General features: G+C 38.4%; 1 protein-coding gene across 3 annotated transcripts in view; it reads right to left on the reverse strand.

Annotated features, from left to right (window-relative positions):
* The window catches only part of VWA8 (von Willebrand factor A domain containing 8), a 442,846-nt gene that overhangs the window by 96,426 nt on the left and 318,918 nt on the right, over positions 1-27,502 (reverse strand). For all 3 annotated transcript variants that reach the window (XM_069068654.1, XM_069068653.1, XM_069068655.1), the window contains exon 37: positions 22,015-22,216. In XM_069068654.1, the coding sequence (XP_068924755.1) occupies positions 22,015-22,216 (202 nt within the window). The remainder of the gene's footprint in view (positions 1-22,014; positions 22,217-27,502) is intronic.

The following is a 27,502-nucleotide window of genomic DNA, read 5'->3' on the forward strand; positions in this document are numbered from 1 at the left end:
AGGAGGACTTAAACATGATAGCCTCCAAAGTCTTTAATTTTCTGATTTCCTAGGACAAATTAACTTCATCATATCTTGGTGACATCTTTACAACCCAGAACTCTGAAATTATTTTCTTTAGCCAAATGGAGATCAAATGAGTTAATACTGCACAGAGCTTTGCAAACCTAAAAGCGTGATATAAATTTTAAGCTACTAATCACGTGCAACTTCCTAGTCTTCTTACTCCCTCGTTATACCTGTTCTTTATCAGCACAAGACCTTAAGCTTCTCCCTCTCTTCTTGCTCATCCATTCCATCACTGTTCACTGTCTTCCATTTGCAGTCTCCAACCTATAGTAAATCAGTTCAATCACACACTACCCTGTATTCTTGAATACTTTTCCTCCTTGTTCTAGAGATGCTTATGATTTGCAAAATCTCAAACCTAGATGACATCCACCATCCTCTGCTATTAAATGCCCCAGAAGGAATTGAGCTGGCCAAATCTGTTATCTAATCTCAAATGGGGTTTTATTGCTACACAGTAATCCTTTTACTTATCTGCCCTCCCCCCCCATGTCACTGAACTCACAGCTAGGTGGGATAGCTAGGTGGTTCAGTCCCTAGAGTGCTAGACCTAGGGTCAGGAAGACCTGGCCTCAAATATGGTCTCAGATACTTACTAGCTGTGTGACTCTGGGCAAATCACAAACTACTGCATTAGTTTCCTTAACTATAAAACAGGGACAATAATAGTACCTGCTCCTCATGGCTGCTATGAGGATCAAATGAAATAATATTTGTAAAGCACTGCAAACCTTAAAGTGCTATGTAAATGCCAGCTATTATATTATCATCATTATTACTATTTTCAACAATACAAATCTAGGACCAATAGCTAATACACAGGATGACAGTTGGGATACAGAAAGATTTTAATGGGCTAGAAAACTGGGTTAAACCTAGTAAGATCAATCTATCATCCAACAAGCATTCATTAAGTGCCTTCTGTATGTGCCAGGTCTCTGCTGGGTGGTGGGGAGAAAAAGAAAAAAATGAAATGGTTCCTGCTCCCAAGGATTTTTTAATCTAAGCTGTGCAGACATGTATAGATATAGGTATATAGAAAATATATAGAAAATACACATACACTGATTTTTGGAGGAAGATAGTAGTATCTGAGGGAGATCTGAAAAGCCTCATGTAAAGGGTGATGCTTGAGCCAAACCTTGAAGGCAATGAGGGATTCTGAAAGACAGAGGTGAAGAGGGAAAGCATTGCAAGCAAAGGAGGGGCAGCCAGTGCAAAGGGAGGGAGACAAGAGGCAGAGAGCCATGATAATGAATTGTAAGAAGGCCAGTTTGGCTGGATCATAGCGTGTGTGTAGGAGAATAATGAGTAGTAAGACCTGAAAGGCAGGCTGTAGACATGTTGTAAAGGGCTTCAAATACCCTAAAGAGGAATCTGTGTTGGAGTCTTAAGGTAATAGATAATAAGGTAATAATAATACTCAAATTTGTTGATTAGGGGAGTGAAATGGTCACTTGTGCTTTTAGAAAAATCACTTTGGCAGTATCTGTGTGGAGGAAGGACCTGAGGTAGGGGGACCAGTTAGGAGTCTATTGCTATAAACTTGGTTAGTGGCGATGACAGCCTGAATTTGTGCACAGAGAGAAATAGATTCTAGAGATACTGTGGCAGTGGAAACGACAAGATTCTAAAACTAAGTGGAAAATTGGGGAGTGAGAATGATGATTTTAACATGACACCTATGTTGCAAACTAGTATGTTTCAGGTAAGACTTGAAGTCAGCTCTCAGTATCTAACTAGGCCACACCATGACCTCACTCAAATATACGAGAAAACACACACACACACACACACACCCCTTGAATGCTGGCAGAGCTGGGCAGTAACAACTGGAGGAATCACGAAAGATCTCTGGAAGCAAGTGGCATTCAAGCTAAACTGTGAAGTTCTCTGAGTGTTCTAAGAGTGAGAATGAGGAGGAAGAGTATGGGAGGCAGGCATGGAGGAGAGCTATGCAGAGGTGAGAGGGACTTATGTATGTGGAGAGGGGCCCTGTTTGAGAGAGGTTGTGAGGAGATACAGAACAAGATGTGGCTGACAACAGAGTGGATATGGGAGGACGGGGAGGAATTGAGGTTGACGCTGAAGTGATCTGGGTCCTGACGGGAAGGATTTCAGTGCCATACATGAGCAATGTAAGAGGTTTCATTACTCATCTCCAAACTACAATCAGGTTAGTGCTATCCCAGGTGAGTCCTAGAATTTAGTGTATTAATACCCTCCCCCTCCCTAAGAGGAGAAGAGTCTCTCTAAACCTGGATGATCACTGCTCATAGTAAGGTACAAGAGATAGCAGAGATACATATAAAGTCTTTCACTTGGATTCAAGAAGTTGATTTCAGGGGCGGCCAGGTGGCACAGTGAATAGAGCACCGGCCCTAGAGTCAGGAGGACCTGAGTTCAAATCTGACTTCAGACACTTAACGCAAGAACTAGCCATATGACCTTGGGCAAATCACTTAACCCCAACTGTCCTACCTTCCCCCCTCCAAAAATCAAAAAAGAGAAAAGAAATTGATTTCACAAATACAAGTTGGGGAAGGTATGACTAGATAGCAATTTGTCTGAAAAAGATATGAAGTGGTTAAGTGGTTTGAAAAATGCAATGTGATATGGAAACCAAAAAGGCTAATGTAATCTTGGGTTGCATTAAGAGGCACCATCCTCCTTGCTAAAACCTCATTTTTATCACTGTACTCCATTCTGGATACCTCATTTTAGAAAAGACATTCACAAGCTGGAAAGTATCCAGAGGAAGGCAACCAGAATGGTGACAGATCTTGAGTATATGTCATATGAGGATTAGGTGAAAGACTGATAACCCTGGAAGAAGAGAAGACATAGAGGTCATGATAAGATTTGAAGGGCTGTGATATAGAAGCTGGATTAATCTTGTTCTGTTTGGCCCCAGAAGGCAGAACTATCAGGATGAAAAGTTGTAAAGTCATGTTTGATATCAGGAAAAAAACCCCCCAATAAAATAAAACCTCTTATATGTGTGTCACATACTTTCAACTCTCAGCCCATTTAATATAGCTCAGACTCTTTTGAGCTCGGATGGTCATAATAATCTCCTAACCAACTTTCTTGTCTTTTCCTCCTTCTAATTCATCTTCTGGCCTGCTGTTAGAGCCCTGGTCACCTTACTGCTCTGGCTCCAAAGACTTAGCTCCTTATTGCCATCTGAACACACACCAAAAACCAACCTGACATTCCAGGTTCAGCCCAACTGCTCTATTCCTTGAACTCACTCCAGTTTTCCACCTCCTTGTATCTGTTCATACAATCCATTTGAATATTTCTCATAATTCAAAGTCTAGATCCCCTTGGTGCCTTACCTGGCTTCTTCCTCTCTCACCCTAAGTGTCCAAATAGATGCCTACTTTTGACCCTGCTCTCTCCACAATGTCAGTTATGTTTTTTTTTTCCTATGCTCACAGCCGCTTTTCTCACTCAGGTACTGACCAGTTCTTGTGTGAACTTAGGCAATGTTTTCCTAGTAGGGCTTCCTGACCCAAGCCTCCTCCCACTCATCCTTCACATAGCTGCTAAACTGTTTCTCTTATGGTGCAGGTCTGTCAAGCCCTCTACTCAATCAACTCCAGTGGCTTCCTCACACTAGAAGGGTAAAGTGTAAATTCCTCTGTTGGGCATTTAAAACCCTTCCATCCCTGGCCTATGTTCTACATTTCCAGTCTTACAACACATTACCCCCCTCCATGCCATCCTGGCCTTCTTGAGTTTCATTCCTGTGCTTTTGAGTGGCTTTACCCATGCCTGGGAACATGTCCCTTTCTCATCTCCACATCTGAGAATCTCAGTTTCCCATCAAGACTCAATTCAAGTGTTATCTTCTCTATAAAGCTTTTCTTGGTTCCCCTTTGTAGAGACTTCCACCAAAGCTCCCTTCTATCTGCTTTATGTATGTTTTGTTTACACCTGAATATGTTCATATTATCTTCCCTGTAAGAATGTAAGCTCCTTGAGGGCAGAGGTTGTTTCACTTTTTTCTTTGTATCACCAACTTCTGGCACAGTATTTGGCACACAGTAAGTTTAATGGTTGTTGGTTTGATTTGATCATTTCCTTTATAAGGTCTTACATGATCCTCTTATCTCTGACCTCTCACATGTGCAACTCTCTTATAAACTTATTTCACTGAGTTCTGTATTATAATTATTTGTCAACACATTATTTGTACTGCTTATCTTATGTAATGCTACTAAATTTCCCTGAAGGCAGGAACTATTTTATTTATCTTTGTATCTTAAGCAGTATCTAGCATAGTGGACCCTGATTACACTATTTGAAAGTAATCTGTGAGTAAATGTACATGATGCTGTCCACAAGCATGTCAGGATAATTCATATTAAAAAGAGCAAAAGGCAGATATTTCCAACTAGTATTTTTACTTCTTGTTAAATTATGGACTACGTGAAAAGAATAAAATAACCTTTTGGGCTTAAGACTTAAATACTTGATAACATATAAGATGGTATTAATAATAGTATATATATATACACACACACACATATATATATATACATATATTTGAATATTTGATTTTAAAACTTTCAATTCCAGATTCATTCCCTTCCCCCCCTGCCACCCACCCCCACTGGGGAGACAAGCAGTTCAGTATAGGTTGTACATGTGCAGCTAATGCAAAACAATAACATAGTAGATGTATTGTAAAAGACTGACTATATTTCCCTCCCTCCTATCCCACCTCCCACTTGTTCTATTCTCTACTTTGATTCTGTCCCTTTTAAAAAGTGGGTGCTTCCAACTTCCCTCCCCCCCAGCCTGCCCTCCCTTCCATCATCCCCTCTCACATCCCCTTCCCCCCCTATTCTCCTGGAGGGTGAGATCCCCTATTTAGTGTGTATTTCCCTCCCTCCTCAAGCCAGATTCAATAGGAATAAGGTTGACCCATTCCCTTTTGCCTTCCTATTCTTCCCCTCCATTGTAACCATTTTCCCTTGCTTCTTCTGTATGAGATAGTTGCCCCACTCTGTCTCTCCCCATCTCCTCTCATTATATTCCTCTCACCTCTTAATTTCACCTTTTAAGTATCATCCCTTCTTGTTAAATTGGTCCCGTGCCCTCTATCTATGCACTGAGGCATAGAGATCCACTGGAAAAGTTGAAACGGGTATGGGAGAAAATATGGGAGAGAGCAGATTGGAGGTGGGGATATCCTGTGGGACTGCTGTTTTGGGGGGATGGGTGGGGGAAAAACGGGGAGAAAATTTGTAACTCAAAATCTGGCGGAAACGAATGATGTAAATCAGAAGTTAATAAAGCATTTAAAAAAAAAAGACTTAAATACTTGTCATATGGTACAGCTCTGTGGGTTAGGTTGGACTAGTCAAAAACATATGAATTTAAGATTTATTTATGGAATCATTTCCCCTTTTCTGGATGACTCATTGGTAAATATCCAGACAGAGTGACTGAAGTAATGGGTGGCCCAGCATCCATTCTAGGGTATTCCCCTTTTCCAATGATGAATCTAATTTAAGCTTAAAAACGTCCTGCTGTTTCTCACTAGATGACACCATTGCTCAGGATGGAATTGCTCAACCCTGAACAGCAAGATGAAATGTTATGTCTTTATTAGCCATGTTTTCACTTCTTAAAAACAGATGTATTTTAAGGATTAAAATGAAAACATTCCCCAAATAAATTTTAATCTATGGAATTACTATTGTTAAGACATTCCCCTTAAACAAAACACAGGAACAGTATCAGTGAGAGTAATCAGACAAAATGTCAGTGATATCCTTAGCAATGGAAGGTACTGTAATGAGGTCAGGACCAAAGATCTCTCCTAGCTCTAATGTTGTGATGCCAAGTAGGTATCTCTCAGGTTAAAATTCTACGTAAGTAGGCAGTAGGAAGAATGAAGTGGGAGGTAAAACAAAGAGATTTCATATATATGTGTATGTGGATGTATATGTATGTATGTATCACCAGTGTCAACATTATCATAAAATACTATTTACTAAGTGTACATGTGTGTGTGATGCTATGAGGGAAGCTCCTTAACTGCTGACAATAATCCCTGTCCTAAAGGAGACTATAATCTAAAGTTAATTACAGTGCCAAGATTAAAAGTGCTCTCTGATGACTCCATTAGATTGTTAACAATCATTTGCTCTATTATAGTATCAAATTTAGAATTATACAATGGAGGATCTGTGATCTAAAGGATTCATAGGCTCATAGAGTTAGAGCTGAAGGGACTGGAGAGACCATTGAGTCTAACCCTCTTCATTTTCTAGATAACCAAACTGAAGCCCAGGGATGTCAATCATTTGCCCAGGGGCACATTAGCTTGTCAGCATCTGAGCTGAAATTTGAGTCCAGGTTTTCTTTCTTCTTTTTGATTCTAAGTCTAATAGACCATCTACTGCACCATACTGCTGTTCAAGCAAATAACTCACTTCCACATGATACCCTGCGAATTGAACTAAAGTATTTAATATTCATACTTAAGGGTCATAAATACAGCAAGCACTGTAGAAGTCATCAAATTCAACTTTCCACTCAGTGAAGGAATCAGTTCTACAATACTGACACAGCCTCTTCTTGAATACTTAAAAAAATTCTTTTCAACTCAAATTGTTAAAAGTTATTTTTAATATTGAGCCAAAATTTGTTTCCCTGTAACTTCCATTCACTGTTTAGAGCCATATAGAATAAGTCTAACCAAATTCTTCTATTATGTGATAGTACTTAAAATATTTGAAGACGGAGATTATCTCCTCCTAAAATATTTTTTTATGCTCAACATATGTCTATTATGGGTTATAGAAACCAACCTTAAGCTACCTTAAGAAAGGAACAACCCAGGAACAAGGAGATGATACACTGTACTCTCTGTCCTTCCATGTTTTCAGAAGGACATCAATAAGCCGGAGAGTATCCAGAGGAAGGTAACCAGGATAGGGAAAGGTTTTGAATTCAAGGTGTAAGAGTACCATTTGAAGGAACTGGGTAATTTGACCAGGAGAACAGAATACTTTGGGAGGTCATCATAGCTATATTTAAATATTTTAAGTCCTGTCATATGGAAAACAAAACAGCCTTGTTCTGTTTTGGAGCCAAAGGGCAGGATTAGCAGCAACAGGTAGAAGTTTAACAAAGAAACAAATTTAGGCTTGAGGCAAGGAAATACTTTCTAACAATCCAAGCTGGCTGAAGGGAATGAGTAGTCTTAGGTTTTTTGATGAGGGTTTTGCCTCATTGGAGGTCTTCAAGCAAACTCTGAGTGATCACTTGAGTACGTCATAAGTGATGTGGGTCAGATGGTCTTCTCCAGGCTGAACATTACTAGTTGCTTCAGCTGTTCCTCATCCCTCATGATTTTGAGATTCTTCACCATCCTAGCTGCCCTCTTTTGGTTGCTATTCAGAGCTGCTCAAAATTGAATACACTTCACTAAATGTGTTCTGGTTAGCATGTATTAAAGTAGTATTACATTTCTGGTTTTGGCCACTATATGTCTATTAATGCAGCCTAATAGTGAGTTAGCAAATGAAAATAGCAAAAAATTGGACAAATCTTACCACTGGTTTGTTGCATGGTCAACTAATATTGTCCAACCCTTCTTACATGAAGGCAAGTCTTGTCTCTTATGCTTTCTCAAGTTAATGTCTAAACTGCATTAAAGAACAGGAGATCACATTCATAATACATAAGATCATTGGTTTAAAGTTGAAAGGGACCTTAAAGATTGTCTAGTCCAACCAATTTTACAAATGAAAAAAACTGAGGCCTAAAGAAGAGATGTTATTTGTCTAATTAGTGACAAGTAGCAGAGTGAAAATTTGAAATTAGGTCTTCTGACTCCAAATTCAATGTCTCACCCTGCTAACCTCAGAATTCACATCTGTCCATCCCCAGAGTGTACTGAACAAAGTCCAAACCCTTAACATAGAATGCAAGACCTTTCCTAGGAAGAATGGCCCCTTCTTACCTGATCAGCTTTGGCTTCTTTCCTTAACCCCTATGATCTACTCAAAGTTAAGTATCGCTATTTCCCAAATATGGGTTTTCCTAGAGCTACACTTTTTTTTTGTGCTATTCTGTCTTCCAAGAATGGCACACAAAACAGCCTGGCAAAGTCACAGAGAATTGGGATGGAGTGTGGTGTCTGAGGAACAGCTAAATAGGCTAGTGTAGCTGGATCACAGGATAACTGGAGGGAGTAAAGTATACAAAGCCTGGACAGAGAGGAAGGTACATAGAATTAAATGGGAGTTCCAGCCCCATAGAAAGTGTTTTCAGTTGTAAGTGGATGGCTGTGCTGTGATTTACAGGTGGACATTTTTGTCAGTGCATAAGAGGTGTTGAAAGGTAATTCATTTGTGCCAACCATAACACTATCTTTCTACTATAAGTTTTCATTTTATGTTATGTTGGCAATTACTGGTAAAACTCAAAAACATTGCAGTTTCTGGCAGGGTTTTTTCCTGTGCACACAGACAAAGCCCGATACTTGACTGGCTCAAATGAAACCTTGGGCATGTTGCTAACAGAGCAGTGGCAAATGAAATACCAGTTTCTTCTGGGGCAAACTTAGCCCAACCAATCCCCTTAGGTCTTGTGTTCAGACTGGAAGTTGTACCCAAGGCTGGCAGTTAAGGGCTTTGTAGCAGTAATACTCTAGCTTTTCTTCTGGGGTCCAAGGCTTTTAGCAGTTTTTTTTGTTTGTTTTTTGAGTGGAAGAAGGCAAAGCCATTGGGGTTAAGTGACTTGCCCAAGGTCACACACAGTTAATTGTCAAGTATCTGAGGCCAGATTTGAACTCAGGTCCTCCTGACTCCAGGGCCAGTGCTCTATTCACTGCACCACCTAGCTGCCCCATTTTTTGAAGGAAGCAAAGAGCATTTGTGGCTTCTATATTATTATACTGGAGCCTGGAGAAAGAGTTCAATCTATGCTGTTCCACAAGGAGAATAATTTTAGTTTGCAAAACACATTTTTCATAATTACCCTGGAGGTGGAATATTCTTATGCCAACTGTACCATAGAGAACTCCAGAAATCCAAATCACCTCTTTCCATAAATGCTATCTCCTTCAGAGAACAACTCTTTGGAGGGTTTTGTCTTTTCAAGGAGAACTGTCCTTTTGTTGGGCACAGAAATGCATGCCATTCTCTCTGCATGGGTACGGAGTGCCATGCAAAAGGAAGTGTCATTGAGTTGAAAAAGTAAAACTCCTCTGAAAACTGGATTACTTAAGAGCCAAGTGACCATTTGAAAGACACTAGTGATAGAATACTGGAATATGGCTTTTTCTGAATCACCAATAGCAGTATAATGGTAATGATTCAGGATTAATAGGCCCATCCAAATGATTTCTGTAGACTAAGATACACTCTGTCCTTACTTTGGAGTTTCACAATCCTAGGAGCCATACCTACACCCTTTCTTGATTTTGTGAACTGCCTACATTCAAAATATAATGTAAAAGGTTGGGGTTTTTTGTTCCTTTCTTCTCTGACCATGTTCATTTTGACCATTAGGGGAATTTAAAATGTCTTGCATGATCTTACCGTGTAGTCAAATATTACTAAAACATCCTAAGCAGAAAGGGCAAGGTAAATAGCTGATTTTGTGCTAGCACAATCTGAAATAACTTCTGATTTTTTTTTGGTCTTAATGGGTACCTTAGAAGTAATAGATGACTTAATGAGAGGAGGTAATTTTTTTCTATTCATATTATTAAAATAGCATTAATGAAGCTCCTATTTATTGACACTAATGTTGATGACTTATTAAGTGGGAAAAGGAAAAATGGAATAACTTATCTCTAAAAGGAATACAGAGATACTAATTCAGACAGTGGCCTTATTAGGAAGCAAAAAATGAAAAGAGAAAACTTTTTGAAATTCTATTTACTCTAAACTAAGGAATGGCATTCAGGAGGGAATGAATGAACATTGTATATTTTGTAAGTTAATACAGGCATTCTAAATTCAACTTGCTTTTCAACTGTTCTTTGAGTTTGTGCAAAATTATAAAAAAAATCTTGATTTTCCTCTGTTCTTCTTAAGCTGTACTTTAAACTGAGGCTGAAGATCTTAACCCTCTATTGATCACTGCCATAGCTTTGATTTCCTAATTTTCTTCAAGCTATCAAGTTTAAGCAAGGACTATTTTTCAATTCCTTTTTTTTTAACTGACAAAATTTTCTTCCCAAAGAGGATAATAAATAAAACCAATAGTAGCTGAACTTCAAGTCTAACAATGGATTCTATTAGGTCATGATTTGACAGTAATAATAAGATTGCTATGAGAGGTTTATTTTAATTTGTGATGGTTTTATTAGGGACCTCCAATAATTCTTGCCAAATTCTTTCCAAAAGTTCTACATTTATAAAGAAATGATCACTTCGCATTAAGTAATAATCTTACTTTAAATTATGGCAATAAGATGCTAGGATTCCAAAGGCATGTTGGAGTTTATGCCCAGTGTAGTTCATAATTTTAAACTTCAATGCTACCCTATAGATTTGCAAATCTTACTCTTTCAATAATAAGAATTAAGGCCTTAGTGGATTACTCTTAGAGGCATTACTACCTATGTGACCTTGGGAAGGTCTTTAAAGTTTTCTGGGCCTCTTCTCTGTAAAATGGAAATTTTGGGTTAGGTGATCTCTGAGGGCCCCCTCTGTCCTAAACACCACAGTCCTATATTTTAGGGACACGACAACCTTTCCTCCCCCCAAACTGCTCCTGTTTCATCCAGTACTAGTTTATATATTAATAGGGGCTGAATGGAAGATCCCCCATGGAGCTTAGACAGAAGCATGAACAAAGGCATCTCACAACTCCTGGGTGACTGTCAGATCTACTTATCCATCCCTAACCTCTCTCCTGACCTCCTGTCTCACATCTTCAAGGGCTTATTGGGCACTTCAAACCGGATGCCCTGTAGGCATCTTAAACTCAACCTGTTCAAAACCAAATGGTTACCTTTGCCCCAGCATCCTCCCCTCTTCCTGATTTCCCAGATACAGTGGAGGGACCATCATCTTCCCGGTCACCCAAGCGCACATTCTAGGAGTCACCCTTGATTGCTCACTTTCTCTGACTCGCCATATCTAAACTGTTGCCAAGTCCTGTCAGTTCTGCCTTCATACATCTCTTGTATATACCACCTTCTCTCTTCTGACATTGCTCCCAAGCTAGTGCAGCCTGTCTTCATCTTGTGCCTGAATGAACGCAATGGCCTGCTAGTTCATTTTCCTGCCTCAAGCTTGTGCCCACTCTTTTAGTCCTCCTGAAGAGCAGGCCTGGTCATGCCATGGCTCTATTCAACCAACTCTTCTGTTGTTGTTCCATAGTTCCAGTCATATTTGACTCTTTGTGATCCCATTTGGCATCTTCTTGGCAAAGATGCTAGAGTCGTTTGCCGTTTTCTTCTCCAGCTCATTTTACCGATGAGGAAACTTAGGCAAACAGGGTTAAGTGACTTGCCAAGGTTCACACAGCTACTAAGTGTCTAAGGCCAGATTTGAACTCATGAAGACGAGTCTTCCTGACTTCAGGCCCAGCACTCTATCCACTGTGCCCCTAGCTTCCTATTATCTCCAGGATCAAATCTAAAATCCTTTCCTTGGCTTTTACAATTCTTAATAATTTGGCCCCTTTCTGCCTTTCCATTTTTTTTTATACCTTACTTCCACATATTCTGCAATCCAGCAACACTGGTTTCCTGGCTATGCCTCGAACAAGACACTCCACCTCTTGGCTCTTCTCTGGCTGGCCCCCATGTGTGAAATGTTCCCCTTCCTCAGCTTTGCCTACTGACCTCACTGGTTCAGGTTCCAGAAAAAATCCCTTCCTCTACTGAAAGCCTTCCCTCATTCCCTCTTAATTCCAGTGCCTTCCCTCTGTTAATTATTTCCTATTTATCCTGTATATAGATTGCTTTGAATATATTTGCATAGTCTCCTTCATTAGAGTGTTAATTTGTGGTTTTCTAAAGTCAGTGTTTCTACTTGAATTTGACACCATTGTGTGAGATAACCCATGCCCAATTCGGGTAGTCCCAAAATATTAAATGGCATGGAGGAAAACCTCTATTGCTTTGGGTGGATCTTCTATGAAAAATTTAGGGAGAAAAAAGAATGTGAATTGCCCAGTATAATAAACCATAGAGGTATGAAAATCTGCACCAATGGAAAGAGTAATATTCCAACAATGATATCATAGATCGAAGCATCTAGAGTATGGCTAACACAGAACAGATACTAAGTCCATTATAATAAAGAAAATGAGAAATTAATCAGAGTTATCATTAAAGTTTTATGGGTTGTAAATAACTATAAAAATAACTGATTAATTCTCCTTTATAATTATATTGTGAAATATGATCATTTGGTAAGGACTGAACTTTAGACTCCTCAGAATATAAAGCTTGTGATATTCCAACACAGATACATAAACACATGATCATTCACTGAAAAGTATTAACTGTAATGGAGGAGGAAGATATTTGTTCAAATAAGAAAAAGAAATACAAACAGAACTGTGGTGAATGAGTTTCTATTTTTTTCTTCTATGCCATTCTCATTATCTCACTCTAGATACAGTCAAAGAACATCTCCAGGTTATAAAAACATGTACCTGACTCTTTTTGGACCCATCGGACACACAATCAATCAACAAGCATTTATCAATTACTTACTACTACACTAAGACTTGTAGATACCAAGAAAGACAAAATCGGGGTCCTCAGTCTCAAGGGAGAGGAATTTAGTTTTTTATATTTATATATATAAATAAAATATATTTATATTTTATATTAAAAAATAATTTTTATTCAAAAAGGAAAGACATCATGCAAATGACTATTTCCATATAAGGTATATATTGTGTAAATGGGAGAGAAAAATATATATACTTAGCACTTCCCTCTCTGCTTTCCATAACTGCATTCCTGGTTCCACCACATTCATTTACAGTTGGAGGTCTTATGTGTAATGGCAGGAGCCAATACTTTCCAGTTTGGGATTCCCTTACCTTTTGAATATGTTTCCTCCATTGTCTTTATGATATAGCTGTCATAATCTGCCATACGGTATTAGTCGATAGAGGCTTAAGCAACACTTTCTCAGGGACATTGCATTTTCACAGAGGACATTAGATAATTTTTTTTATACCTTGAGGTTGAATATCTAATGCCTGGCTTTTAGTCACTCTCTCAGGTGGTACAGGGAAATATATTTTATCCAGCACTTAGCATGGGCCTTTGCAATAAGTACTTAACAAATTAATGAATTTCTAAATGGGGGAATCTCACCCGATCCCTGCTTTCCTGCTGCCTCCTCTGCCCCTCCCCAATGTCACTGTACAGACAGGCCTTACCCAATTATATCAGAGATGCATGGGAAAATGATAAATGAGAGGTTGTTTTGACCTCAAGAGAATTTCTAGAGACACAAATAGATCCTTTTTCAACCCATGGGAGGATATTTTGTGCAGAAACATCATCCATAGCTTTATAAAACTATTCTCTGACTCTGGAATAAGAGAATCAGGATATTGTGTTCTTTCAGATTTATTGACTTTGGAGTCAAAAGTTAACTGCAGACCATTATCCTTAAATCGCATGTTCATACAGAGGGCCAGACTCAGAGAGAACTGATAACAGCCACTATAATGAAAAACTGAATGAATATAGCACTGCAAATGTAACTTAGTGGACTTCAAAATGTGAAATATCCTGCCTTAACATTCCCCCAGAGCCCCAAGGAAACTAGGCATGGGCAGGTTCAAACTAGGAAAGAGGTATGGCTTAATGGGAATGTCAAGTAGAAGAGCAACAATGCTTTTCTAAAAGAGAACTTTCAAAAACTCTTTTTTGATTCCTCATTCAATCTCTTACTCATATATTAATGTCTGAGTACCTGCAATGTGCAAGACACTGTATGAGATAAAAAGATAAAGAAGACACAAGATACTGCCACCTTTTTTTAGCTCATTAAATATTTTTTTTGAAGCAGTGTGTTTATGGAAGAACCCTTTAAAAGATCCCAAGAAGAGAATGCTTATAATATTATGCCAGACTAGGTCTCTGCTCTGTTTGTAGCAAATGTGGAAGAAAATCTGAACTACAGATTTTTCAGTTTATATATATATACACATGAGTGTGTGTCTGTACACACACACACACACACACACACACCCCAGAACAATGGTAGTCAGGAATCTTATGGAGATAGTACCTGATGTTTGAGGAAAAAATCTAAAGTGCTGCCTTAAGTGACTTGGAAGAATTCTAAATGCAACTAAGTCAATCAATCAATCATCACCAAAAATTTATTAAGCACCTATTACGTGCCATGATTATGCAAGATGCTGGGGATACAAATACAAAGAATGAAATAATCCCTACTGACAAGGAATCTCCATTAAAAAAGAGAAGTCAGTTATAAATATAAATATATACAGCATAGATATAAAGTGAATAAACGTGAAGCAGAGCATCTGAGGTTGAAGGGGTCAAGAAAGGCTTCATGTGGTTGGTGTCTGAGTTGCACCCTTAAGGGAAATAAGGGGCTCCATGAGGTATAGCGACGAAAAAAGGGATTTTGGGCCTATGTGCCAATGTAAAGATATTGCGATGGGAAATGGGAGATGGAGTTTAATGTGGGAGAAACAGAGAAGGCCAATTTAGCTTGACAGAAAAGTGCAAAAGGTAGCATTCCATGAGACTGGAAAGTGACACTGGAAAAAGACACTGCTGGGCAGGTCTTTAAAAGTTAAACAGTGTGTTCACATTTGATCCTGGAGGCAATCAGAAGCCACTGGAACTGGCTCAGTAGGGGAGTCACTTGGTTGGCAGCATGGTGTGGACAGTCCGGAGCAGGGAGAACAAGGAAGAGGCTCTTGCAGTAGTTAGGTCAGAGGTGATGAGGGCTGAATGAAGGTGGGAGCTGTGTGCAGGGAGAGAAGGGGGCATATGCAAGAGGAGTGGTAGAAGTAGAGATGGCAAAAGTTAGCAACAAAATGAGTGTGTGGAGAGACAGAGTGTGCAGAGCTGAGGATGACGTGAGGCTAACCACCTGGGAGGCTAGGAGGATGGCAGCACCTCTGACAGAGACAGCAGCATGGAAGAGGCAAGGGTTTCGGGGAAAATGAGAGTTTCATTTGGAAATGTTGAGTTTGAGACGTCTCAGGGATACACAGTTTGAAATGTCTGACAGGCGACTGGTGATACAGAGTTGCAGATTTGGAGAGCTTTAGCATATGTGCACACACACATACATACACGTCTATATATTTGTGAGTCATCTGCATAAATATGACAAATAAACCCCCAGGAGCTGATGAGGTCACCAAGCAAAAATAGCAGAGAGGGAGAAGAGGGTTTGATACAGAACCCTGGGTGAATATCCACAATTAAGGGGGATGATATAGATAATGAGCCAGCAAAGAGTGGAGTCACCCTGATATGCAGAGGGAAGTGCCTAGGAAGGAAGCGTGGCTGATAGTGTCAGATGCAGCAGACAGATTTCAGGTGAGGACTGAGAAAAGACTCACATCTGAGAACTAGGCGACCATTGGTAACCTTGTAGAGAGGAATGCCCGGAGTGATGAGATTGAAAGAAAGATTGCAAAGGGTTGAGGAATGATTGAGGGGAAAGCAAATACAGGCTATTAGTATGATAGCTTTCTCAAGGAGGCTGGTTATGAAAGGGAGGTGAGATATAGGACTGTAACTTGGGGGTAATGGTCAGGTCTTGATCTTTAAGGATAGGGAGATCTGGACATGTTTGAAGTCAGAGGGCTTCAATCCAATACATAAGGAGAAAAGAAGGGAGGAAATGGGAAAGGAGGAAGGAGAGAAGAGGGGGAAGAGACAGAGAGACACAGAGAGACAGAGACAGAGAGACACACAGAGAGACAGAGATACAGAGAGAGAGAGAGAGACAGAGAGAGAAATTAATGATGCATTCTGTTGGAGAAGATGGTACCCCAAAGACACATGTAATGGCCTTGGCAAGAAAAAGAAACATTTATTTGTCAGAGATCAGGGGGAAAGAGGAGAGAAGAAAAGAAAGATGTTAAGGCAAGTAGAAAGAAATAAACTTTTATAGGCACAAGGCAGAACACATTTAAAGGATTTAGAATGACAAAGTCATGATTCTGAAAATATAGAATTGAACAAATTATGGTATGTAAATGTAATAGTTATACTGTGCTATAAGAAAAGATGAAAGGGATGGTATTAGAAAAATCTGGGAAGTCTTGTATGATGTGATGCATAGTAAAGTGAGCAATATCAGGAGAAAAATGTATTCAGTAATATATTCAATAATGACACTATAAAGACAAAAAAACCCCTAAAAACCCAAACTTTGAAAAACTGAAGAACTCTGATCACTGTAATGATCAATCGTGTTTCCAGAGGAGCCATGATGACACCTATTATCCATCTCTTGACAGAGAGGTGATGGACTAATGGTACAGAATGAAATATATATTTTTTGACACAGACAATGCTGAAGTTTGTTTTGCTTGTTTTTACTTATTTGTTACAAAGGTCTTGTTTTTTGTTTGTTTTTCTTCTTGATAAAAGGTACACTGGTAGAGGGAGAGAATTTGATTTTTGTTCATTAGTACGTTTTTGGGGAGGGGATAAGCAGTGTGTAGTATTGGCTAGAGAGTTTAACTTTGAATCAGGAGGATCTAGGCTCGGCCCAGACTTTGACACATATTGGTTGTGTGACACTGGACAAGTTTCTTAATCTTTATGTTCCAGGAAACTCTCAGAATATGAACTGCAGGGCAAACAAAACAATTTGTATCAGTAATGGGAGTTTCCTCATTGAAAGTTCCCTACACCAAGGAAATCACAGGTCTGGTCCAAAAACCATTAAACATAGTTTCCTGCCCCTCACCCCTAGTCCTGAGATGATGCTAGAAGTCCTTAATATTGGGTTTTTAGAATTAAATTATTATGATAATCTAATTTCATTTGCTCTAAAGGTTATCTAAATTACAGCAAAACATGTTTCTTACCATCCATTCATATTACTATATTATTACTAATTAATCCTCTCATGGAATCTGAATCCATTAAAAACACACGAAGAATCTGTTAAACTAAAGTGAAGATTTAAATCAACAATGATTTCAAGGTTAGTAATTCTAGAAAGGTGAAGCACAGCAGAGACTATGGTCAAGGAACTTCCACTATTTATCCAACTGTGCAGCTTACTCATCAAAATGTAATGGAGCCCGGGATGGGGAAGAATATTCTTAGGTTCATAGGATCATCACTCTAGAGTGGGAAGGGACCCCAGAGACCATCTAGTCCATCCAGCCCATTCATTTTGTAGATGAGAAAACTAATGTCTGCTGTTGGGACTTTCTGATTTTCTCAAGGGCACACACAAAGTAAACATCAGGGGTGGGATCTGAACCCAGGTCCTCTGGTTCCAGAACAAGTTATTTTCCTGTGTATCTGATGCTGCCCGATCCTGATGAGCGTTTTCTGTCATTCCCTGAAAGAAGGTGCCATGGTCACACCAAATCACCTACGGCTCCTTCTCCTTGCTTCCCTGACTAGTTAGCATCTCCAAAGTCTGCCTGCCTGGCTGTGTATTAAACAGCTGCTTTAAATTCCCTTATATAAAATGAAATTATTCTTGTCCACTAGATGGTGAGCGTGTTGCTCTGCCAGTAATAGTGAAAGCTGCTGACTTCACCATGTAATAAATAACAACACAAGTGTGCTATTAGAAACCTGTTTTCTTTTCTCATGAATTCTATGAAAGGCATTCGTTAAACTCCCCAACAGGAACTTGTCTGTGGTTACAGAAGTTTCTCTAAATGCAGAATGGCTCAGAGATCCAAGATAGGGAGATACCTGGAAAAGGACTTTCTATCAAATATCACTCGTCATTGCAATAATCCAATTTTAATTAGTTTTGTCTCTAGAATCCTTTTAAATGACAGTATGAGCTCATCTAAATAGAAGAAATCAAGTGTGCTGTCAAGTCCATCATTAATGATTTATTAAGAAAGACAGGATGTAAAGTACAAACAATTTACAGACCAAGATTAGTCAACTATTCCTACCAGTTCCCCAAATAAGAATATATGGTCACAACTTGTTTCTGTAAATTTGTCTAAAGTAGACAGTACACACACACACACACACACACACACACACACACACACACAGAATCATTCAGTGGTAAAATCCATTTTCCTCGTATGTCATTTACTCCCACAGATACCTAAACAGGTTTGTCCTCTACAACAAAACAATGGAAATAATAAGAGGAACAATAGCAGAACCACAGTGAGCATTATTTTAAAGTTCACAACATGCTTTCCTTACAATTACCCAAGGAGGTGTGTTATGCAAGAGTTATTCTCACCCTTATTTTACTGATGAGAAACCTGAGGCTCAAAGAATACAGTGATTTATCCAGGGTCAGTCACACCACTAGTAGGTATCAGTTAGAGCTTGATTCCAAGGCACCGTGATTCCTTAATGAGCCCTTACCCTCACTGGGGTCCATTCGGCCTCAGCTTGGAAACTTCCAGTGCTAGAGAACTTACTACCTCACAAAGTGGTCCACTGCACTTTTGAATCACTCCAGGCATGAGGGAATCTTTCCTTATATAGAATGGAAAACTACTTAATAGAAATTTCCATCTACTGTTCCCACTTGCTCTCTAGGACGAAAAAGAATACATCGAATGCTACTTCCACATGATCGACCTTGGAATTCAAGAAGCCAGCTATGTCCCACCCTAAGCTTTCTCTTGTTTAGGCTCAAGTCCCTGGTCGCTTCCTCTGATCTTTACATGAAGTGTGACCCGCTCTCAGCCCCTTTACTGTATTGTTTACCCTCTTCTGCACTGCGTCAGCTTCAGACCTGAACAAAAATGACACTCTAGATGTCTGACCAGAACAGAGTATAGTGTGATGATTATTTTCACTTTAGATACTATGCCTTGGTTAATGCAGTCTAAGACTATACGTTAGTTATGTCACCCTGTTGACAAGAAAATTATCTTGAAATACACTCAAACCAGGTCTTTTTTCACCTATTTCCCCCATGTTATATTTGATTTTTGAAAATCAGAGTGTAAGGCTTTATGTTTATGAGTTCAGTGCCCCTGGGTGGAGAACTGTTAGGCAGTGATGAGACCTTGAACATTCCACATACTACATTCCTACACTGTCCCACTCCATATCTGCCTACTCTTTCAACTATGCTCTCTATAAATCCCACTCTGAAAATAACCAACCTCATCATGTCAGAGATCTTCCTCTCAGACTCCTTACATCTTCTGGTTCTGAGATAGAACTTCCCCCTCACCCTTCATCATTAGCCATCGTTTCTGGTATTATATGTACCTTCTCTCACATACCCTTGCTGATCTCTAAAATGTAGTCAGAATATTACTTGCTCCCTCTTGCCACTTTCAGATGCCTTCTTCTACCAATATTACTTAAACAACCTCCCCTCATTTGAAGATCCCTCCCTTCAGATTCTGTGACTGCTACCTACCCCTCCCCAGGGCATTCTCTCTCCTTTCTCAACGAGTTCCTGCCCTCACACCAGGGGACTTCAATATACCATATATACCCTCGACCTTACACTTCTTCAGTATTTTCAACTCCTCTGACTTACTTTTTTTTTTTTTTACACTTCAGTCATACACAGGGATGGTCACATCCTTTGACTTTCCCATCACTCACAAGTATTCCACTTCAATAAGCTAGAATTCTGAAATTCCTTTACCTGATAATAATACCCTATCATTTCATCCCTCCATATTCCTTACTATCCCTAATCCTATTCTTCAGTCTCTTGTGACCTCCAATCCCTCTACCTCTCAGAACTTTTCCAAGCCATCACCCCAACTTTCCTCCCTTCCCAGTTGTGATCCCTCAGTGAACCAACTCAACTCTACAATTCTCTCTACTCTCAAATGCCTTGTTCCACTGTGCTGTGATGGACCATATCTTGCCCTCTCCACCCACAATCTTCTTTTTCCATATCTACTCACATATTGTTGAATAGAACTGTGGGAACTTATGCGACCAGGTGGACTGGGTCCACAACATATTTATATTATCTAAACTCGGCTGTACCCTTCTTGCAGCAAATTAATCCTTCTATTCCTACTTGATGGATTCTCCATCCCACTTACCACAACAGCTGTTCCAAGCCTTTCCTCTCCTCAAGCCTCTCCCTTCTCTCATCCGGGGACTTCAACTCATACTTTACTCACACATACCAAATTAATGAGCTGCTGCCAACTGTGTCTTCAGAAATTCAGAATTTGTGATATTTTAAAAGAAAATATCCTTCGGATCCTAACTAGCCTCATTCACCACAGTGTTTGCATGTACATACATGGCTAAAAACCATAAATGCTTACAGGCTGAAAGAAGAGAGTGCATTTATGAAAAAGTTTGATTTGCAATTACAGTAAAGCACAACTTTAAGTGACATCCTTGACCCTGTTCATAAATGTTAGTATTTGAAAATATTGATTGACTCATTTTCTGCAACATGTAAAACTCAGAAAATCTGGTAAAAATGTAAAAATTGCATCTTGTGTTGTCAGCCTCCAATTATTCTAAGACACAGGAATTTGGTTAAAAATTAGAAGATTAAAATTACAAAAAAAAAAATGTAAACAGGACTCCAATGAATGAATCTGCTATTTCCCTGGGGGAACTGCTAATGTTTAGTTGTTAGGTGCAACATATATGTAGTAACATATATGATGGCATCTTAATTTCTTTTTTTTTTTTTAAAGCAATTGGGGTTAAGTTACTTGCTCAAGTTTACATGGCCAGGTGTTTCTGGGTGGGTGCTAAGTGTCTGATCCTGGATTTGATCTGGTCATCCCGACTCTGGGGCTGTTGCTCTTACTCGCCATGCTACCTGGCCTCCCGGAATCTTAATTTCAAAGTATTTTGCTTGGCTTATTTTCCTTCATAATGTTCAGAATGCTGCTACAAATTTAGAAGTCAAGAGTATTTATGATTCAGACAGAAACATGTCCATTTATTTCTCTTCTATGGTGATCCATAAAAATTGTTAAAGAAATATTATGTGGGCAAAGTTATATTTATTAATCAGACCTCAAGGAAACAGGCTGTAGAACTGTGACTCATAACATCTTTCCCTGATAATTTATACGTTGCAGAGAAACATGGCTGGAAGGAACCTGCCTTGATTTTACTACACAAAAACACCATTTCAACTGAGAACTTGCGAAATGTGAAAGAAATTAAAATGCAAATGAATCACTCATTCTTGGTAGTTCTTCTCTACTCTAGGGTGCTCTTTTGTGAACATACAGTAGGTAGCTTCTTGGATTCTTCACAGTTTATTTAGAAGGGAACTAGATTGGGCTGTCTGACTCATTTCTTTATTTCATTATTAGCACTGCCTTTAATTTTGATGCCAGTCTTCTTATACTTATTTTCACTGTGGCATTAGGTGCTTTTTTTGTCAGAACTATAGGACTTATGTTATTTGGAAACAAGGAGGATGGCAAAATATGTCTATGCTAAAGACACCGACTTTGTTTTTGGATCAGAAATCAGATACATCTAGATGCCTACTTTCTCAAATTCCCAGGGTGGCACTGAGAGAATGCTTACAGTAATAGCATTAAAAACAGTAAGGCTTTTATAAAAGTGGTTCTAGTAAAAGGGAATAACTCCTGCAAGATTTTATGTGTTGTAATGTGAGAAGTCATTTATTTAAATAGCTAAGGAAAAAATATTCAACATTTTACCATAAATGTCTATAAAAGCTTCTCTTGTTGTTTTTCTCTAGTAGTAACATTCCAAAAACCACTTCAAATATCTGGCTAGCATATTTCAACACCATTGTGTTATTCTCTTCTGAGATGTTACAAAATTGGTATTACCTGTGCAGCTTTGTCTTCTTGCCCAATCATGTTTTTCCATTCCAGAAGAGACCGCTGCAGATGCTCAAGTCCAGTTTCCCAAAGCCTGACAGTGCCTCCCATATCAACAGTAACAACACCACCTTTGCCCCATTCAGCAATTAGGGCATCTGTGTCTGAAATAGTAGAGAGCCATGTAGTGTGCGGAGAGAGAGATGCTGGTCTGAAAAAACAAAAAACAACAACCAAAATGCAATATAACCATAATAGTAAAATGAGGATAGTAATTGCTACTCTTACTCATCACTGCAAGATAGTGAATGTTTTAAGCCTTGTGACCCTAGGAAGAAAGAGATAGTAAATTGAGGTCGTATAACTACGAAAAAGTCTTACTCTGAATACTTACAGTTGTGTGGGGATGACCCTGGATTTTCCTTTTTTGAATTTAATTTTATAAATTCTGTATTTAATAAATGCCAGAAGAAAAAAAAGCACAGTAGGAGGCCAAAAAAAAGATGACCCATGAATCTTTGTATAGCTTGCTTTTTATTCTATTTAAAAAAAATTTTAAATTCATCTTGAACTTAAATACAAAAAGACAAAAAAAAAGAACATTTCCACATACACAGCACAGCATAAAGAGGATTCAGCATATAATTTCTATGTCTATTTCAGACTGCTTACTTAAAAAAAACACCATGTACTAAAGGTACATATTGTTTTCAAAGCTATCCTGCTTTTTGTGCTTCCTTCTAAGTTTTCTTTTGTTCTCTGCTGTTTTAAAAAATTTTTTTTCTCCTGCCTCAGAGAAGGCTACAATTGAACACAAAGGTGTGTGTGTGTGTGTGTGTGTGTGTGTGTGTGTGTATGTGAGAGAGAGAGAGAGAGAGCACGTGTGCAAACCCTATTTATCAGTTTGCAGTTAGTACAAGTTAGTTGGATACTCAAGATAAATTAATTATTCAAAGTTGTTCTTAGGAAAAAATTTCTGTTACTATGTTCAACATTCTCTTGGTACTGTTCATTTCACTTTTCATTATTTCATGCAAGTCCATTTTAGCTTTGTCTTTGTCTGAAATCATAATGACTTCTCCTGTTTTCTTTTTACATCAACTATAGCATAATAAATCCTACTCCAGCACTTTATTTTTACTCTGTCTGCATCTCTCATGTTAAATTATGTTTCTTGTAAACAACATATTGTCAAATTCTGGTTTTTAATACATTCTGCTATCCATTTCCGTTTTGTGGGTGAGTTCATCCCACTCACAAAGTTATAACTATTACTTGTGTATTTTCCTCCACCCTATTTTTTCTCACTATTGATCCTTCTTGCCCTATTTATCCTATCCGTCCTCATGTGGCTAATTTACTTCTATTGATACCTTGTCCTCCCATTCCTTAGTTTATCCATCCCTCTATGGGTCTCTCCCTTATCTTTTCCCCCCACCCTCTAGAAGTGTCTCCCTTATCCTGTCCCCTTGTCTTCCTATTTCTTTGTAAATTTAGAAGACTTTTATGCCCTTTAGATGTATATGTTGTTCCCTCTTTAACCCAGTTACAATGTGAGTAAGATTCCAGAGTCACCTGACCTCCACCTCCACCTGCTTCCTCTGTAATAGTTCTTCCATTCATGTCTCACTTATAATTCCATCTTACCTCTCCCTACCCATTTTTGTTTTTTTAGAATCATTCCATCATACTCAACTCAACCTCAAGCCTTTTATAAATGTATGTATGACCTTTCAAACTACCCAAATAATGATAATAATCTTAAGAGTACAGACATTTTCCCATATCAGAAGTAAACAGTTCAACCAAATGAGTCCCTTATAATTGTTCCTTAATGTTTCTCCTTGATTTTATATGTCAAATTTTCTATTGAATTCTGGTATTTTTGTCACAAATACCCGAAAGTCTTCAGTTCATTAAATATCCATTTTTTTTCCCTTCAGAATTATACTCAGCTTTGCTGGGTAAGTTATTTTTGCTTGCAACTCCAGGTCTTTTGCTAAGTAGAAGCTGCTAAGTCTTGTGTCATCCTGATTGCTGTTCCACAGTATTTAGATAGGCTTTTTTTTCTTGTTACTTGTAATATTTTCTCTTTAACTTAGAACTTCAAAACTTGGCTATAATACTCCTGTGAGTTTTCATCTTAGGATTTCTGCCAGGTAGTGATAAATGGATTTTTTCTATTTCCATTTTACCCTCTGTTTGTAGTACTTCAGGGCAATGTTCCTTAATGATTTCTTTAATATTGTATCTAGATTTTTTTTTTGGTCACAATTTTCAGGTAGTTCAACAATTCTTATATTGTGTCTCCTTGATCTGTTTCCCAGATCAGTTGTTTTTCTAATGATTCATATTCTCTTCTATTTTTTCATTCTTTTGACTTTATTATTTCTTGGTGTTTTATAACATAAGGCTTGCCTTTACCCAATTGTGGTGTTTAAGGAATTATTTTCTTCCTTAAGTTTTTTAAATCTCTTTTTTTAATTGGTTGACTTTCTTTTCATAATTTTCTTGGGTTGCTTTTATTTCTTCTTAATTTTTCCTGAACCTCTCTCATTTGCTTTTTTTAAAAAAAAGTACATAATAAATTTACTATGTTACTTTCAAAGTTATCCTGTTTGTCTTTCTTTCCCTTCTGAACTTTCTTCTGATTTCTTCTGTGTATTTTCTTTTATATGCTTCAATGACCCTCATTGTTTTTTTAAAAAATAGTATTATAGTTAGTCTGCTTCTCCGTCCTAAAATCACACCCCAATTAAAAGAAGAGAAATGAAACTCTCATAACAAATAGGTATGTGCACAGAAAACCAAACTATTCACTGGCCATATTTTTAAAATGTATGCTTCCTTCTGCATTTGAGTCCTCATCTTCCTGTCTCAAAGTGGGTAGTATATTTAATCACTGGTACTCTTGAATTGTGGTTGATTATGGCATTGATCAAAGTTTTCAAATCTTTCAATATAGTTCTTCCTTAAATTGTTCTTATCATATAAATTATTCACCTTGCTCTACTCACTTCACTGCTTAGTTCATATAAGTCTTGACCCTGGTTTCTCTGAAACCATTTCCTTATCATCATTTCTTATGACACATTGGCATACCACATTGATGGATACCCACCCTGTTTTCAGTTCTTTGTCACAATAAAAAAGAACTTTAAAAATATTTTTAGGTTATAGGCCAGAATGATATATATATATATATATATATATTTTCTTTTTGAAGGGCAATTGGGGTTAAGTAACTTGCCCAAGGTCACACGGCTAGTTTGTGTGTGTGTGTGTGTGTGTGTGTGTGTGTGTGTGTGTGTGTGTGTGCGCATGTGTTAAATGTCTGAGGCCGGAACCAAACTCGGGTCCTCCTGTCTCCGGAGCCGGCGCTTTACTCATTGTGCCACCTAGCTGACCCTGGCCAGAATGATATTGCAAGACCACTGGATATGCATAGCTTGGTGACTTTTGGGGTATAGTTCCATATCATTTTGCAGAATGATTAGATCAACTCACAACTCCACCAACAGTGCATGTAACTGTCATGTTCTCTTTTTTGTTGTTTTTGCCAAACTGTTGAGTATGAGGTAGAGCTTCAGAGTTGTTTTCAGGTGAATTTCAAATGATTCAGAGCATTTTTTTTCATGTAGTTTTGGATTTCATTAGATTGAATTTCTTCCTTTGAGAATTATCTATTTATATCCTTTAACCATTTATTTATTAGGATATAGTTGTTTTTCTCATGTATTTGAACCAGTTTCTAATATATCATGGATATCAGACCTTGGAGATAGATCAGAGACATTTGCTAAAAAATCTTTCCTCACTGTTTCTCTTCTTATTTTAACTACATTGATTCTGCTTATGCAAAAACTTTTCAATTTTATGTAATGAAGGCTTGGTGTGTGTAGACCCTATTGGTTTCCTTGACTGATATAACATCCCCACATGGAGCATGTGGGTCCTTGCTTCAGGGAGAACTGAATGAAGTATAAGGTAAGTGACTTGGAGAGACTATGGAGCATGTGTGCATGTTTTAAATTGGTTCCAGTTAGCTAACCATGTGGGCTGGGAGGAGCCCTTTTTGACCAGCAACAAGCTGGTGTTGGAGTCTTCAAAAAAGATCTGAGCCAGCTTCAGTCACCTCTTTGCTTCAGTACTGTCTGGAGGTGCTTCCTCTGACTCTTTTCAACAAGGAAAGGAGTGGAGTCTTAGGACTTTGGGAGAATGAGACATAGGAATCAATGCTGGGTGTTGTAACCAGTAACATTAATGCTCCAAAGACCAAGGAGTACTTTTTGAGACCTTCTGGACTCACGACAGTGAAAGCTGAAATGAGGCCTCATCTGCAGTGATACTGCTTTTGAATATGAAGCTGGTGATAACACTATATAGGAACTGAACCAAATTTTGGATGTATTCCTCTAGAGCTTGAGGTGGTACAGGAGAGAGTATGCTCCAGAGAAATCAGGAGAAATGTCTGTATGTTTTTGCTAAATCTTTGAAGTAAAAATTCTACTGTAAAAAGCCAATAAATGTTAAGTGATTAATAATATTAAGCTAGGATGTTAGTCATTGGCCCCCAAATAATGGAGTGAACCCAGCCAGTGGACACATGAGCATCAAGTGGCAGGACAGATACCCACAAATTCCAACCTCTCCAAAGTAACCTCCTACAGTCCTAAGAAGGCAATGCAGCAAGACTGGCTCTGAAAGTATAAGGCAGCATGTACATGTTATATTTATATAATCACAATTTGTCTTTTGTCAGACTCATAAACATTTGGCTTCTTTGATCCTTTTTATCCTTTCATCAGGGCAGGCTAGATGCTACAGTGGACAGAGTGCTGGCTGAAGAAGCGGACATGATTGAAATGACTGAGCAACAACGAGTTCTTTGATTATGAACCCTTCCTCTTTCTATAGTTGCGAACAGTATTCTCTTCTTCGCTCTTCAAATTTGTTTAAGATAATAACTTTTGATATTGGTCATATATCTATTTGGAACTTATCTTGGCATGTGGTGTGAAATGCTAGTATAAACCGAACTTCTTCCAGACTATTTTCCAGTATTATTTAGTTTCTAATTAGTTTTAATCCTTTCTTTGAAGACCCTTTATTGGATATAATTTTTATTGCCTTGTAGTCAATAAGGATGTGTTTATTTTTTGCTTTTCTACATTTATTGGTGAGTTTTAATGCCCTAATTCATGGTGAATTTCTATAAACGTGCCATTTTGCAGTAATCGCCAAAGATGTTTTTCCAAAAAATTATTCAGGGGACAGCTAAGTGGTGCAGTGAATAGAGCACCAGCTCTGGAGTCAGGAAGACCTGAGCTCAAATCCAGCCTCAGACCCTTAACACTTACTAGCTGTGTGACCTTGAGCAAGTCACTTAACCCCAACTGTCCTGCCTTCCCTCCTCCAAAAGGACAAAACAATTTATTCAGGCTCTTACCTTTTTTCTTGATTTTTTTTTTGTCAGATGTGTTCAGGACTATAAGAC

The sequence above is a fragment of the Petaurus breviceps genome, unplaced genomic scaffold (genome assembly GCF_028583685.1).
Source record: "Petaurus breviceps papuanus isolate PSGF00001 unplaced genomic scaffold, PetGlider_PUasm1.0 90769, whole genome shotgun sequence".
In the NCBI taxonomy this organism is placed as follows: domain Eukaryota; kingdom Metazoa; phylum Chordata; class Mammalia; order Diprotodontia; family Petauridae; genus Petaurus; species Petaurus breviceps.